This window comes from Arachis ipaensis, chromosome B10, assembly GCF_000816755.2.
Source record: "Arachis ipaensis cultivar K30076 chromosome B10, Araip1.1, whole genome shotgun sequence".
In the NCBI taxonomy this organism is placed as follows: domain Eukaryota; kingdom Viridiplantae; phylum Streptophyta; class Magnoliopsida; order Fabales; family Fabaceae; genus Arachis; species Arachis ipaensis.
In genome coordinates this window covers 135,649,734-135,665,664 of record NC_029794.2, presented here as the reverse complement: position 1 = coordinate 135,665,664, position 15,931 = coordinate 135,649,734, and the positions used below count along the sequence as shown (strand labels likewise).

Sequence of the window (15,931 nt, the reverse complement as noted above, 5' to 3'; positions counted from 1 at the left end):
CAACGTATTTCATGTGGCTTGTATCATAAGTCTTTTGAACCTAGGGATATGTTGCTAGTAGGAATTTTGGAGGGAGATGAAAAGGAAGGGTCCAAAGTAAGAAAGACTACACTTTATACTTCACGCCTTTTCCTTCCTCCTCCAAAAATCAAACCTCACAAACAAGAATTCCCTGCAATTAGGGGATAAAAATCTGTTACATTTTGTTCCAATAGCAGATGGTGTATGCCATTTGCTCCATTTAACTTGTACAGTTTCAAGCTGTATTATCATGCTTATTTGGTTGTATATAAACTAGAAATTTTAACGAGTGACCAGTCAGAAAAACACTTCACAATCTAAATTCTTTTTTACCATCTTTAAAACAGTTCTTGAGAAGTATGTATAGTATGCCTTCAAGGAAACCAAGTAAATAAGTATTATCAAATAGAGGATTCCTACATCAAAAGATAACAGTGCTTAGCTTCCTAAAGACAAGTCCTATTCAGGTCACTAAAGTGAGAATAAAATCAAATTAATTAACTACTATCATCATTCAGGCCGTATAATCTATGGCTTAGGTAACTGCTAAAAAGGAATTGCAAAATTTGTGTTAAATTAAAATCAACTATTAATGGCTAACAGAAGATTTCATGACCTCAAACCTCCTTCCAGAAATTTACCTCAACCCTTAAATACAATTTAAGATCAGCTATGGCTACAAAAGAACTATGAACAAAGTAACTACTAACTAACTACTTTCATTGCAGAAAACATCTGTATCATCTTTCATCATATATGCACCAATAGATATCAGATTTAAATCCAGTTACCTAGATATGAATCCAGTTACCAAACTTACCTCCATCAGCTACTTACTTTCTTCAGCTACCAATTCACTTCCTAGATTTAGCCTAACACTCTGAGCCTTAACAGATATTTTTAACTTCTGCTCCTCCATATTTTTTAGTAAGCCAAACAGGTTTTGCCTATACGATTCACATCGCTGCCGAGCACCCTCTAACTCAGTAGTCAACTCTTGAATTTTCTTATCCTGATCCTACAAAGAAAATTTTTTTAACTTCAATAAGGATGTTATATCTGAGCTGGCATTCTTTAGAAATTAAAATCAAAATGTACCATTCAACATGCATCAAAAAGATATTCAGAACAGATTGATACAAACAGAGGTCCATATATATACCTAATACTGAGAACAGGGACAGAAAATCAATTCTTAATTTTCTTAATATAGTGTCTAATATGAAATAAACTTAATAGGTAACACATACATTTATTGATGCAAAAGGTGTCCAGTCATAAGCATGTCTAGATTTCCAACAGATCTTTCATTCTCAACAAAAAGAAAGATCCATTTCAAATACACCCTCATAAGACTTTTAACTATGTGATTATTTTATCTGGAAGTCGACATCTACATAAATCAAGCTCTGTTGATTTATTTACTCCTCCTAATACCTAAATTATCCTTTTGATTCATAAATGGCAGCCAAAAACCCTCACTAAAACCAATATCTTTGGCATGATAATATATTGCAATGTATGCTTATCACTGCGTTTTAAATAACAAATGTGTCCTGTTTAACATCCCCTTTTATTTTTTTCCCGTCTGTCACTATTCAAAACTTAACTCCCTTCTCACAATCCTTAAGAGAAAAACATATGATCAAATATAGACAATTACATATATGCAAGATAAGCTGAGACAGTAACCAGATTTTAAAGCAATCAAACTGCATGTTTGGGTACGTGCACGTAATAATGAATCGAGTCTAGTTTTGCAAACTATAACAAGTCCAAAGTATAATGCATGCTTTGTTGACAAATATGACATCAAAAGGAATATAAAAATTTCTGTTGGAAGGAAAAAGGTACTGACTGTATCACTAGATTGACTACTCTCATGGTTTTCATTATTATCTGAAGTACTTTGCACGGGTGCTGGACGAGGTTTCTTTGCATCCGCAACCTTTTTCGCAGCCTCGCGTAGACCATTCAGCGCAACGCTATAAGTATCCGATGATTCTGCCCCCATTTCTACATAACTCATAATTTCCCGGCTCAAACTATCGTAGCGAGAGGAGTAACACTCTTCCAGATTATTTTGCAATTCCCGTGCTCCTTTATCCAACAAGATACTCTTTGCGTTTCTTGTCCACCTTTTCAAGATGTAATGGGACGGAAGCGTAAGAATATTGATGACCCTAAAAACTGCTAATATGTGCCTACAGACAAGACCCGCAAACTCAAACATTTGGCAGCTGCAGCTAGCTTTCTTCCTGAAGACATTGAACCTAACAAAATGCGCCCTATTCTCCTCCCCGTACTTCGCCACCCGATAAGTAGCTTGTGATCTTGCATCATCCATCAACGTAGCAGCATATGCAAGGGTCTCAACCAATTCCTCTTGGAACCTTGCAAATATTTTCCTCGTGTAGAGACCAGCCGCTTGTTTTTCCATTGGAGAAGGAGTTCTCAAAACCGGTGCGGTATTCAGCGTATCATAATCCTCCTTCACTTCCTTCTCATATCGATCCGCGACTCCTTTCTCATACTGCTTAATCAGTGTCTGGACGGTAGTCGTCGCATTAATAAACCCATCAAAGTACGAGCTGCTCGTATCACTCCCATGGATGGCAGACAAATCGCCAAAAAAGGTGTCGCGGAGATAAACAGGCACCCATTGATGGCGATTCCTGTACATCAACTGAAGCCATTCATTATCCAGAAGCTCATACCTCCCAACAAGGAACTTCCAGCTAGACTCAAACTCATCAACTGTCTCTGCCGAGTTCACGCACCGTCGAAACTCAGACTCAAACTCAGGATGCACTCCACACACATCAATCAGCCTCTCCTGAACCTCACCAAACACGTCCCACTTGGAGAACCGGTGACGAGTATCCGGGAAAACCTGCAAGACAGCAGAGTGAATTATCCTGTCCTGATCAGTAGTAATGGACACAGGATGCCGGCCGTACATTGCTTGAAGCCATGTGGTAAAAAGCCACACGAAGGACGCCTCGGATTCATTGAGCATCAGGGCGCAGCCGAAGAGCACCGGCTGCCCGTGATGGTTCCATCCAGTAAAAGGCGCAAAGGGGACTTTATAGCGTCCCCTCCGATACGCCATATCGAAAACAACAGCATCTCCAAAATATTCATAATTCCTCCTGGCATTGCCATCAGCCCAAAAGATGTTACCTGAGGAACTCTCCGAATCGCCCTGGAAGGAGTAGAAGAATCCAGAAGGATCCTCCTCACTCATCTTCTTCAAGAAATCGAAGACAAGCTGGTTCCCACTCCCGAGGCTCCTCTTAGAAGATGACGTCATGTAGTTCTGGCAGTCAACTTTTGTGAAGCCGACGTTGTCGATGCCGCCAGACTCCTTGATGAGCACCGTCATGACCTCGGCAGCGCCCATGCCAGCTGCGTGAAGAGTATCGATGAGGCTGCGGGCGGCACCGTTGACGCGGCGGTGGGAGCGGAGGCAGTGGACCCTATCCGGAGGGACGAGGTCGTGGTTGTGGTCTTTGATGAACTTGGAGATGTACCACTTGCCGAGTGGGCCCTTCTTCTTGACGGTGATCTGAGCTTTGCAGCCGACACGTGTCACGGAGCGGTGGCGCTTAGGGTCGTGGTTCTCAGGGTTGCGGCGGAAGCCCTCTCGGGAGCATACAACACGGCGGCGGATGACGGAGGAGTCCTTTCGGGAGCGGAGACAAACGCTGACGCGCGTGCTGAAGCCGATGCGACGCGCGTAGGCGTTGTAGAAGGCGCGTGCGGATAGCTCGGAGTCGAACTCCATGCCGATGTAGGGCTCAGTGGTGCTGTTAGGGTTTGAGTTGGAGGAAGAAGGGTTGTTGTAGTTGTTATTGTCATTGTTATTGGTTTGTGGATGTTGTTCTTCTTCGTCGTCTTCATCGTCTTCTTCCTCTTCTTCTTCTTCGGATTCGAATCCTGTGGCTTCCATCTCGAGGTCCATGGATTGAGGAACGTTGCGATGGCGCATTTTGGAATGTTGGAAAATTATGCGATACAGTGAACCCCCTTACGCTAAGGTCTACGGAGGAGCAACCCAGATAACAGAGAAGCAACAGAGTGCGGGTGTTTGTGGCTTATTACTACTTCTTTTAGCTTGTTAACACCCTAGCCCAGCCCCACTTCTATGTGTTTTTATTTTTAATAAAATTGTTATCAAGTGATTATAGATGGAAAGTAAGTAGGGGTGGCAAAGCGGGTCGGTCCGTCACAAACCGTCCTGTTCCGCCTAGGTCCGTCCCTATAAATGGGAGCGGGTCGGCCCGACTCACCAACTAAGATGGGTTTAAAATGCTAGTCCGTTCCGGTTTATGGTGGATTGGCGGGTCGGCGGGTTAGTCCGCTTGACTTTTTTTTTTTTAAAAAATAAAATTTATTAAAATTAACAAAAAAATAATAATTAAAAAATTAAATACAAATAAAAAATAGTACACGAGACACAGAACAGTATTTCCCCCAATTTAACATTATCAGTGGTGACGATACGTTGAAGCAAAGAACAGTATTCTCTCTCGTGTGCCAAAGCGGGGATTTTTTTGCACAATTCCATTCTCAAAATCAAATTGCTCTTTTTCTTTTTATTTTTGGTGGCTGAAAATTAAAAAGCAACAAAAAAAAGAAACTTAATTTTTTTTCTTCATCTCACCACCCCCACATCCTCCTCTTCATGTCACCAACTGAAAATTGTGTTTCAAGTTATCAAGATCGACTGGGCAGTCCCGTTCATCAAAATAGAGCTGAAAGTTGCAAATGTGGCAGCAAGGAAAAGTCTTGTGTCGAAGGAGAAAGAACTGTGTGAACCCAGATAAAGAAAAGTTTTAGCAGCGGAGACTATAGTACAAGGTGAAGAGAGCAGGGGACGGTATCCCAGCAACCAGTAGGATCGAGATTGTAGCTGAAGATTTGAAGTTTATCTTAAAAGTCAAACTAAATGGAAAAGGAGATTTCAGAAGTCCAGAGAAGTAGGGCGACCCAGAGATGGAGGAAGCACGATGGGGAAGAACAAGGATATTCAAGAACGTGCCACCGCACAGAGATTGGACAAGTGTTGGAATCTGCTGCACGTCATGCGCTTGAAAGCAGGAAAAGATCCTTGCATACTTCTTCTTCTTCCTCCAAATGCATACTCTTTCTACTGTTAGTTATTTATTCCAAAGTGGGATTAACACTGTTGGGCTTCAAGTTTCAATACTTTGTGTTCTTTTCTTTTGCTGACTTTTTCAAGTATTCATTTTTTTTTTTGCAGTTTAGGATTTCAGACATATTCAAACGAGTTGCAACTTAAAGTGTTGTCGGTAATGGTTCTATAATTCACGGGTAAGCAGAAGATTCTTGCATAACTCAAGCGCCTCCATCATGACATCAAATTCCTTCAGGTTCTTTCTTTCTTTCTTATAATTTTGATTTGCTTACTAATAAAGTGGAATCTAATTTTGTTGCAAGCAAACTTCTTTGCAAATTCTGAATTGTCTGTTAAATTTTTATCTGTCAGAATTTCTTGCCAAGTTTATTGCTATCCATTTTTCTTTTAAATTCATTTCCTGTGTTTTCTTAAACTATGCAGGAAAAATTGAAAGAGCTTGAGAAAGCAGATAATGTGTATCATGTTATTAATATCTCTGCCTCTTTTTTTTTTGTTCTTGACCATTTTTCTTATCTTCCCTTAGGAGGAACAAGGTGTAGAACATCTCTTCAAACACTTGCAGGATTTTTCAGACAATACGTCAGCATTTTGATATTGTGTGCATTCTTTTTTTATTTCCTATCATACCTATTATTCATTTATTTGTTTCCAGTCATTCATGTTTGATAAAGATATGTTTCCAATGAAAATTGTGAATCAAATAGGTATCTATTTAGAATCACCCCTATACTATTTTGACAAACCCCAATTCAATTTCTAATTGGTTTGGCTGAGCTAATTACTGCTTCACATACTTGAATTTCATATGCTTTATATTGCTCTATAATACATTCCATTATCACATATAAAAAGTTCTCATCGTTTCATCAAGTTTATTTATTTATTTATTTATTTAAATTCTATTATTTGGTGACTTTGTTTTAACTAATATTGTGCATGCTCTGTTTTCAGGTCCTTTATTTATTTAATTAATTTTGTTCATTGCAAGAGATCCGTTAACTCTTTTAAACCTCTATATTTAGGAGGATAGGTGGGAAGATGGTAACTACATCCATTCTAATAAATTTCTTTCATCAAATCTATAATTGTCTTTTATTTATATATTTGGTCATTTATTTGTGTTTTGCTTTCTAAAGGTTCAAGTTGGAGGATAACCTTTCTACAAAGTTGACAGTAAATTAGGTGAAGGTGAGCGTCTATTGCAACCTCTGGATTTTCAAAGTTATTTGAAACTTTTGGTTTGAGATTAATTTTGGTTTTAGTTGACTTCTACTTTTTATTTCTCAAATGGCACTAAAATTTGGGATAAGATCAGCAAAGACAAAACATATCTTGATTTGGCAATAAATTTGGGCACTCTAACTATAGCCTTTCTTATGAGTGGCAAATTCATTATATATTCCTTTAATATCTTGATTGTAAATATCCTTCATTACACATTTCTATATTGACGAGGTAGAGGATACTAGTAGAGATAGAGACAATTGACAAAAAAAGGTCAATAAAATTTGTTGTCATGTCTGTGTATTACAATTTTCTTCAAGATAGGTATCTTTTTAAAATGGGATTTTATCCAAAATGATTGTATATTCAAAAATATTAGAAAATACTAATTTTTTTATCTTACAATAAAATACTTAACAGAAAATGAGTGAAAATAGAGAATAAAAATGCCAGATAAAAAGAGATAATACTGATAATTTTTTATCAAGGATCTAATTCATTTAAATTAAGAAAAAGCAACAGTAAATATGGAAGAATAATTTGTAACTGATGTTGTTATTGCAACAATTGATGAACTCAAAGAACTTGAAATACCACAATGTGGTTACTATTTTGTTTCATTGTTTATTTTTTATTAGTTGAAGTTAAGATGATGGCATTGATTGTTTTTAACCTTTTCTTCCTACTAGGTGCATCTTTGATTGGTTCATTTGTCAAATCAAAAATTTTTGCTGCATTTTCTGTTTCTACTGGGAAGAATTCATGCAATATGATCTTGAAGTAATTTCAAGACCTTTTCTATTTTTTAGATTTCATTTGATATATACATTTTCTATTTAAGAGGCATAATCTATTGAATTTGCATTTATGCATCATTAGGTAAGTACTTTAATTATTCTATCTCTTTGATAGTGTGATTGCTTGAATTGGTGGCATGTTTTTTAGCTATGATACCCAGGTATTTATTTTATTTCATTTTGGATTTCATATACACGATTAAAAAAAACCATTATTCCTTCTTTAAATTCGTGTTTATTATGCCACATCTGCCCCTAATGATTCTTTCTGTTTCTGATTGTGTGCATCAAAGTTACTGATTTCATCTGATTTCTTACTTATAGTAGTTCATTTGTGAAATTCTAACATGTGTTGACAGAAGATATGAGAGATATATCAAGGCATTTTTCCCCTTTAATCATAATCCAAGTGTAATTAATAACCAAAACTTCTATTTTACAATTCATTCTATTTTAAGCAAGAACTGAGTTGTCACAATATCAAAACAAGAAAATTTTGATGCAGCTTTGTCTTTGGTGCATCTATTCTTTTATGATATTTGTTTTATACATAAAAGAGAATTGTAATCTTACTTTAAGTTACTTACATATATCATATGTCTAGACTGATAATAAGGTAAATGGGTAAATGTATAATTTAAAATAGTTAAATTATGTTATTCACCTAAGGTCCGTACCATCCCATCTAAATTGAACATTGCTAATTGCCATTGTAACTAATGCAATTTTCAATTCTCATGGCCGCATTCAAGTTTTTTTTTTTTTTTTTTTTTTTTTGATAGTGTGATTGCTTGAATTGGTGGCATGTTTTTTGGCTATGATACCCAAGTATTTATTTAATTTCATTTTGAATTTCATATACACGATTAAAAAAATCATTATTCCTTCTTTAAATTTGTGTTTATTATGCCACATCTGCCTCTAATGATTCTTTTTGTTTCTTATTGTGTGCATCAAAGTTACTGATTTCATCTGATTTCTTACTTATAGTAGTTCATTTGTAAAATTCTAACGTGTGTTGACTGAAGATATGAGAGATATATCAACGCATTTTTTCCCCTTCAATCATACTCAAGTGTAATTAATAACCAAAACTTCTATTTTACAATTCATTCTATTTTAAGCAAGAACTGAGTTGTCACAATATCAAAACAAGAAAATTTTGATACAGCTTTGTCTTTGGTGCATCTATTTTTTTATAATATTTGTTTTATACATAAAAGAGAATTGTAATCTTACTTTAAGTTACTTACATATATCATATGTCTAGACTGATAATAAGGTAAGTGAGGTGATATAGAGTTTAAAATAGTTAAATTATGTTATTCACCTAAGGTCCCGTACCATCCCATCTAAATTGAATATTACTAATTGCTATTGTAACTTATGCAATTTTCAATTCTCATGGCCTCATTCAAGTTTTTTTTTTTTTTTACATTTTTTAACTTAAATATCATTTTGTTTATTTATTGTTGTTTTGATTGGTGTCTAATGACTAATATGTGATTAATGACCAGACTTTGTCAGGTTGAGGCTTAATTGATCACGAACCTCATCTTGCACAACACGTTTGATAAAAATGCTCCCTACACCGTTCATTGTGTTATGATTTTGAGTTACGGGCTCTGAAAACATTGTTTAAGTGGCTAAAGCAAATTACAAATTCCATAAAAAAATATATTTTGTTGGTTTCATGGTTTAGTTGCTAGATGCAGAGGATGATCCTTAGTTGATAAATCTAATGGCTTCTTAAGATATGCGCTTTTTTGATCTAGAGAACATTGGAGGCCAAAAAACAGGCAGATTAAAGTTCATATGATGCTTCCAATGAGCCTTAGGTAAATATTGCAAGTTTGTTCTTTCTTTTTGCTTCTTCTTCTTACATTTAATTTTTGTATTTTTAGGAATACACGTTGATGCTCTATTCTTGATGATGACTTGATTATAGAGAAGTTCTCCGCAGCAATTAGTGCGTCCATCATTGGTGTAATTAGAATGGAGACATCACTTGGAAGATATGGCATTAGGGATGTTTTTTGTTTAGTTTGTGTATAATTTTATATTCCATGAATTATGTTATTTTGTTTCCAACTTACCAAACGACTACAAGGAAGAATATATTAAACAACAATGTTAAAAGAATGGAGTTAATTTTGAGGGTGTTTGGAAGTTTTTAATAAGTTAGAGTTTAATAAAATGTTTGAGAGAATTGAATTAATTATGGAGAGAATTCTTTGATTAGGAATCAAAAGAATATAATTGAAATAGAACATGTAGAGTGTGTTTGAAATAATTATTTTGTCCTTTAACTATTACCACTAACTCTTTAGTGAGGATAATTTTGGTAATATCATAGCTCATGAGAATACAATTGAAAATTAAACCACTTTTTGTGTGATTTGATTTAAACTAATCATAAAAATTGAATTCTTACTAGAAATCAAATTTGCGTTACTTTTTACTACTTAAGTATAAAAAAGAATTCTAACACTGGAGTCAACTGAAATCACAATAGTATTATTCATATTATCACTGCATCTACAAACAATATTAGAATAGTCTAATATTCTTCATGTCTTCCTTTTTTTTAATTGAAATGATTACAATTTACTTTAAATTTTACAAATACTTTAAAAATAATAAAAATGATCGTTTCTTTTTTACACCTTTTTTACACTAGATAAAATAACTAACAATTCTAATCTGCGTATGTATGTGTTGTCCGTGCATTGCACGGGTATCTTGCTAATTTGCTAATTTACTGATTGAATTTTGATATGCCCATATATTTTTATCATTTGAAAGTGAGATTAAGGGATTAGGGAACAACACACATGGTTAATTAAACCGCGTTCATAACATGTTCACTTCTTATCTTCCAATATTCCAATTTTCTCTCTTTAAAATTTCTTAAATTTCATCGGCTGTAATCAAACACCATACTATACTAAGAAACAAATCTATAATCCCAACTGAATTTTAATCTCTCTAATGATTTCTCATTTCTGCCCAAGTTAAACTAAACAAAACAATTGAACTACTGTTTTTTCATAAAATGTTCGTAAAAAAACGAGCTCACTTGAAAAGAAAAACCAAGCTACATTGTCCAACAATGTGTTATGTCACATAGAAGCCTCACTTACTCAAAAGAATCAACCCAGGTTATGTAGTAGTACGGTTATAGAGCCAAAACTTTTGAATACACTCGCAGCAATCTTTCATGTTGACAATGCAACATGTCAGATCTTACACTTTTATTTCCAACCATCAACTAGCTACTTAAAATGGAAAAAAAAGTGTAAAAAAAAAAGGGCAAAAATGGCTACTTCGGAAAATTGAGCACATGTTGTCAAAGAGATGACAGGTTGTTGCCGGAAGATGCAGACATTGCGGCCAGAACTTCCGTGACGGATCCCATGACGCTCAGCGCTGCTTTCAGTACCTCTTGCGGACATCCCGGCTTCACAATTGTTCGAACCTGAAACAAGAAGAAGAAAATAAATCAGATGAAGCACAAGCTTGAAGATTTCATTATGATAATTATGTCTTAAAAGGTTCTTGCACTGACCTGTTCTAGGTACTCCTGAAGTTTCTTGATGCGACCCATATAGTCCTGATCTTCAACAGAAAGACTTATGGGCTTGGCATCCGCACCGGGGCCTTCAAACTGAAGTGGACCTGGATTTCTGTAGATATCATCCATGAGGAAGCTTGTGGCATTTTGTCTCAACAGGCTGCAACCAAAAAATCATTATGCATCAGATCAAACCCATCTTAACTATCAAGAACTTGGATCATATAGTGAAAGGGAAATCACAATCATGAAGCAAAACTCCATAGGTCAAACTATATTGGATCTGAATTCTGAAAGTAAATTAAATCTTATAAAATCAAATAAATAAACTAACTAATCAATAGAATTAAGAAATAAAATTTTTCAGTTAATCTTTTATTTCATATTCAATCACACAAACATTTATGCCAGGATGCAATCAAAAGCCTTACTCATATGCTTTGCCTCTCAAATCCACAGTAGCTGGATGAATGGCAGGTTTTCCAATTGATGTGGCTCCGGGATTTGGAGACCAGCGCTTCACTGTCATCATAGCCTAAAGTGCATCCCAAACAAACTAAACAAGTGAATATTCACCATGATCGATGGAATCAAAATCAAAGTGTTTGTTGTCAGGAAAAGAACAAAGGACTACATACTGTGATTGGTGCAGCACCACACTTCCACTTGTTCACAGGATTCTTAAGGTTAGTCACAGTTGCCATGTATCCATTTAAACCAGCAGCCAGTATGTGGTAACAGATGTGTCCGAGAACCTAGAATAATATCGAAAAGTTGTTAATAAAATAGGGAAACATGAATAGATGATGCTGATCAGAAAGGGTCCTAAAGAAACCAAATTAACTTAACTTACATATGCATAGTCACAGTCAAATTTCGATGGCAGAGATCCACGAGCTTGGTAACCAAAGAAATGACAAATTGCATTGAATTTCTTCCCCTTGTAAGTGCCTTCTTTCTGTCAATAACAACAAATTATTGAACATCCAGACAGAAAAGGATAATTTCCACTTCATGTCACTAGGAAGCAATTAAGGCCCAAGAGTCCAAGACCAGGTTATTTTTGGCATCAAGGATCAAATTGGAACCAACTAGATAGGAGAAGTGCAATTCAAGGTCAAGCCATGCAAAACCAACTCATCCTTGATAATTTCAAATCAACACTAATATTTTGGAAAAGCATCCACCATATTTTTTACAAGGAATCTGACTCATTGCAGTGGGGAACACCACAGAGGCACAAACAATAAATACATAAAACTTCAAAATGTAAGGAATAGAAGACAATGCAACCGAAACAATAACCATACCTGACGCTTGTTTATCTCGGCCTCCACAAGGTATGCTAGTAATTTCTCGGTCTCAATCTGCAAGATATTAAAAAGAAGACATGAAGGGACTAAAATTCTAACAATTTATTTGAACAACAAATCATCTGTTGATTATTACCTGAGATAACTGTGCAGAGTCATCTGATTCAGGGTAGAGGAGTAGCTGCAACATTAATATCATTGTTAGATTTATCATTACCATTACACATTAGAGCCAAATTTACACAAGGTCAGTTTTTAACATGACAAATGAACCAACCTGCTTCCTAATAAAGGGTGGAAGAAATTCAAACAAAGCAGATGCCCATGGTGAAAGCTGAGAAGATATCTTGTCAGAGGGGACACCTTGTCTGAGTAAACCATGAATTTCCTGAGGAACAAAAAGATAATAGAGGTAACATTAAGGTTTCATACTCTATCATGGAAGACAGAAAAACTGAATGATAACAGCTAAGCTAACATCAATGACATAAAGGGTGTTTGGAATGGGGGGAAAAGTTGAAAATGATTTGAATATATATTGAATTGAGTTGAAATGGTTTATAAATAAAATTGTGTTTTGAATGAAATAATATATGATTTAAAAATCACTTACTATGTTTGGAAAGCATTAAAACTAAAATCTATTTTATTTGATTTAATTGATTTTATTAGAACATATCAAGGATAAAGTAAATCATTTCCATCTAAATCCATCAAAAGTGATAGGATTTTAAATTACAAACTACAAACACTGAAATTTTATTGATTAGTAAAATCAATTCATTTCCTTTATAATTGTGTTCCATACACACTCAAATGGTACCATCATTTTCATCAACAGTATACAAATGCATATAAATGATTCAAAATGTTTCATGCCCAGGTGGGCCAGACTGCTGAGGCAGGGGAGTTACCTTTAAGAGTGCATACACTTCAGGAATGCTCTCAATTAGTCCTTCTGGCAGGAGGATTACTCCGTGATATTTATCTGACCAAAGACAAAGGAATATGGATCTCAGAAATGAAAGGAAATAAACAAAGACCGAGTCAAGGAACTGCAAATAATCCACACCTTGCTCTGCCCTAGCCTGAACTGCATTACAAATCTGTGTTGCAATATCAAAAAGGGTAAGCTTTGATGCGGCAACCTCCTCACCAAGAATAACCTGCACAGATACATTATTAAAGTATAGTTTGTCAGCAAGGAACTATAGCAATTAGCATGATCAGCCATGAAGGATGCAAGAAAAGAAAAGACTAACCATGTTTGGATGGGACTGGAGGGTGCACTCCAATGCAACATGGGATGCCTTACGTCCCATAAGACGGATGAAATAATAATACTGGAAAAGAAGATTTCGTCAGAAAGGTAGTGAGAAGAAAACTAACTAGAATAAAGAGCTTACACAAGCAAACAAAATATAAACATATGAATGTGCCTCTTTACCTTCTCTGCAGAGAGGGCGTCAGTGCAGACATTGCTGATGAGTTGAGAATTCACCTAATTATACAGAAACAATATATAAAAATCAATTGATCATTATTTCATAGTACAATCTTCCAAGCTGACATGGCACAAAAGTTATTTGCCTATCATGTTGAAAACAAGTTGTCCACTGTTGCATTTTATAATAAGTGATACAATCAACACTACCAACTTCTGAAATAGCAACATATCTCCTATACAGAGCCTAAAAAGAACCATATTAATTGTGCTTCATCATGCGTTAAAACTTGAGAATCATGCAAACCGAAGATCGAAGGACAAGTACCTTGCAAATTGTATCAAAACCAACATTGGTTTCAACAAACTGGTTCTTAAGATCTCCATTCAAAGTTACAGGAACACCAACCACCTGCACAATCCCAACTACCTTAGTCTTTTATGATATAATAAAAAACTGATGAGTTTCAAACCAATCAGTTGGAACAACAAAATATATTATCCCATTGTTTCGCACATAGGTCGACAAAATTACAAAAGTCCAGAGCAACCAGTAATATACCTTTGTAGGGCATTTAGCTACTGCAAAAGTTTCTGCAAGCTGCGCAGCATCCGTGTTTGATGTCACACCTAAAATATCATACATGTCAATGGTTAGAAACCTCTTTAGAAGCTCAAAGTTAAGCAACATACGAAGTTCCAAGAAAGGTATACCTCCAATGATAACAAGGCTATCAAGCTTCAAAATGTTGCATGCAACAAGTGCAGCATTAACTTGTTCTGTTGTCCTAATCTGATCTTTTGTTCGTCCAAGCAAATCATAACCACCTAGAAAATTAACAGCCATAGAATGATAATAAGTGAAAAATTTTCAGACAAACAATTGAACCAGCAATAGCAACAAATTTTACTTGTCACAACAAACCTTGATTTTTGTATGTTGAGAGAATTTCGTCACTTATCTCGAGATATTTCTGCGCAAATAGACCTTCCGAACCACCTGCATAATGAAACAAGTGCACTCCAATCTAGTTACTCATTTTCCCAACAGATACTCTATTTTACTTTAAGGTAATGATAAGTACTCTTAAGAATTACATTGCATAAAAGTAATAAAAAACACATCAAGTGTATGCATACCTAATTTTACTCAATTGTACAAAAGTGATAACTTTTATATTAGGCTAAGATAAGTACATAAAAAACAAGGACACTAAAAGTAACATCAATACATAAAGTTAATATATTTTTAGTAAATAAACAGAAGCTCAAAAGAGATCCATGATGAAAATTACCAAGGAATCCAAGCAAGACATTTTCAGGGTTGTGAATCTTGAGTGCACTGTAAAGACCCCAAATAACATTGTGTCCACCAGGAGACTGTCTCCCACAGAAAACAATCCCCACCCTGCAACAACCAACACCAACAAAGATTCAGAATCATAAGAACCAATTCATTCAAGAACAGGATTGATGAAATGTTTGGAAAACTGACCTGATAGGTGGATGCTCAGTGATGATCTGAGCATCAGGGACCTTAGCAGTGGCTCTAAGGAAGTGAGCCAAAGGCTGTCCATAAGTGTTTGGAAAAGCCCTCCTTATGGTTGGGTCATCAGCTGGGTCAGCAGTGGTGGTTGCATCACCAAACTCAACCCTCACAGTGGTTCCCTGAAAGAATTTAAAATTGAAACCAATAGGGTCAACTCAACCCCCATTTCCATGCAAATCAGAAATAAATAAATAAATAAACTTTATTCCAGAGAGAGTAAATTAAGAATTGTTAAAATGAGATCTGATGAGAGAATAAAAAGAGTGCGTACCTGTAGGCAAGGAGGAATCTCTGGCTCATATAAAGATCGAATCTTTTGAAGATCTGAGAGCTCTCTGGGAATACCATAGTCAGAATCCATGGATTTCACAATATTCCTTGCTTTGCTTTGCAGAGAGAGAATATAGAAAATGAACAAACACAAATGATGATGTTGTTGTTGGTAGAAGAAGTGTGTGTGATAGTGTAACTGAGGAGAGTGTTGGGTAGCCTTGTTTTTATAAGAGAAGAAGAGAAAACAGAAGACACCTACTACTACTACCTTGGTTTTATGGTTTACCCAACTTTCTCTTCAATTTCAAAACCAGTGACCCATTTCAACAACCTAACAAGCCCACCGGATTCGGGTCCTTTATCCATTATCCGAATATTCTCTTCTCTCCTTTTATTAGCAAGAACCCATTCACGCCTTTGATTTCTCTTTTTTTTTTCTTTTCCAACATAAACTATTATATATTACTGTAGTAATTTTTTTTAGTTGTCTAGGGTATTCTCAATCCAACAGAATAAGGACTAATTTATCGCGAATTTGAGTTCATTTAAGAATCTGCCAGTGACCAATGGGT

The 15,931-nt window shown here is 35.5% G+C and overlaps 3 protein-coding genes and 1 long non-coding RNA gene across 13 annotated transcripts in view; 2 read left to right on the top strand and 2 right to left on the bottom strand.

Annotated features, from left to right (window-relative positions):
* LOC107622462 (protein PIN-LIKES 3) overlaps positions 1-90 on the top strand; it is a gene marked incomplete in the record, with an annotated part of 3,296 nt that extends 3,206 nt beyond the window's left edge. The window contains 1 exon segment of the mRNA XM_016324363.2: positions 1-90. Coding sequence (XP_016179849.1) covers positions 1-29 — 29 coding nt within the window.
* The window catches only part of LOC107622461 (protein FAR1-RELATED SEQUENCE 5), a 5,646-nt gene extending 1,466 nt beyond the window's left edge, over positions 1-4,180 (bottom strand). For 2 of the 7 annotated variants that reach the window (XM_016324360.2, XM_016324362.2), the window contains exons 1-2: positions 1,880-4,176; positions 842-1,039 (exon numbers count right to left, since the gene is read on the bottom strand). In XM_016324360.2, the coding sequence (XP_016179846.1) occupies positions 851-1,039; positions 1,880-4,012 (2,322 nt within the window). In that variant the 5' untranslated portion in view covers positions 4,013-4,176 and the 3' untranslated portion in view covers positions 842-850. Of the gene's footprint in view, positions 1-37; positions 173-555; positions 1,040-1,879 lie in introns of those variants that run through there. The other 5 variants (XM_021113997.1, XM_016324361.2, XM_021113998.1 and 2 more) reach the window with 5 other exon arrangements.
* LOC107622463 lies at positions 4,493-9,357 on the top strand. Of its 4 annotated transcripts, none has more exons than XR_002356122.1 (6): positions 4,493-5,178; positions 5,288-5,781; positions 6,137-6,226; positions 6,322-6,373; positions 8,734-9,044; positions 9,111-9,357. It is a non-coding gene; the product is annotated as an uncharacterized LOC107622463 (long non-coding RNA). The 4 variants fall into 4 exon arrangements; XR_002356121.1 differs by having other exon boundaries at positions 4,493-5,417; positions 5,709-5,781; XR_002356123.1 differs by having other exon boundaries at positions 4,493-5,417.
* LOC107622752 (pyrophosphate--fructose 6-phosphate 1-phosphotransferase subunit alpha) lies at positions 10,248-15,666 on the bottom strand. Its single transcript, XM_016324774.2, has 19 exons — positions 15,358-15,666; positions 15,033-15,205; positions 14,833-14,945; positions 14,463-14,537; positions 14,252-14,365; positions 14,100-14,167; positions 13,866-13,949; positions 13,541-13,594; positions 13,356-13,436; positions 13,166-13,259; positions 13,008-13,081; positions 12,371-12,481; positions 12,230-12,274; positions 12,091-12,147; positions 11,634-11,738; positions 11,419-11,535; positions 11,212-11,315; positions 10,775-10,940; positions 10,248-10,684 (listed from the first exon to the last, which is right to left on the bottom strand). The coding sequence occupies exons 1-19, from the start codon at positions 15,445-15,447 to the stop codon at positions 10,556-10,558; spliced, it is 1,854 nt and encodes a 617-aa protein (XP_016180260.1). The 5' UTR covers positions 15,448-15,666; the 3' UTR covers positions 10,248-10,555.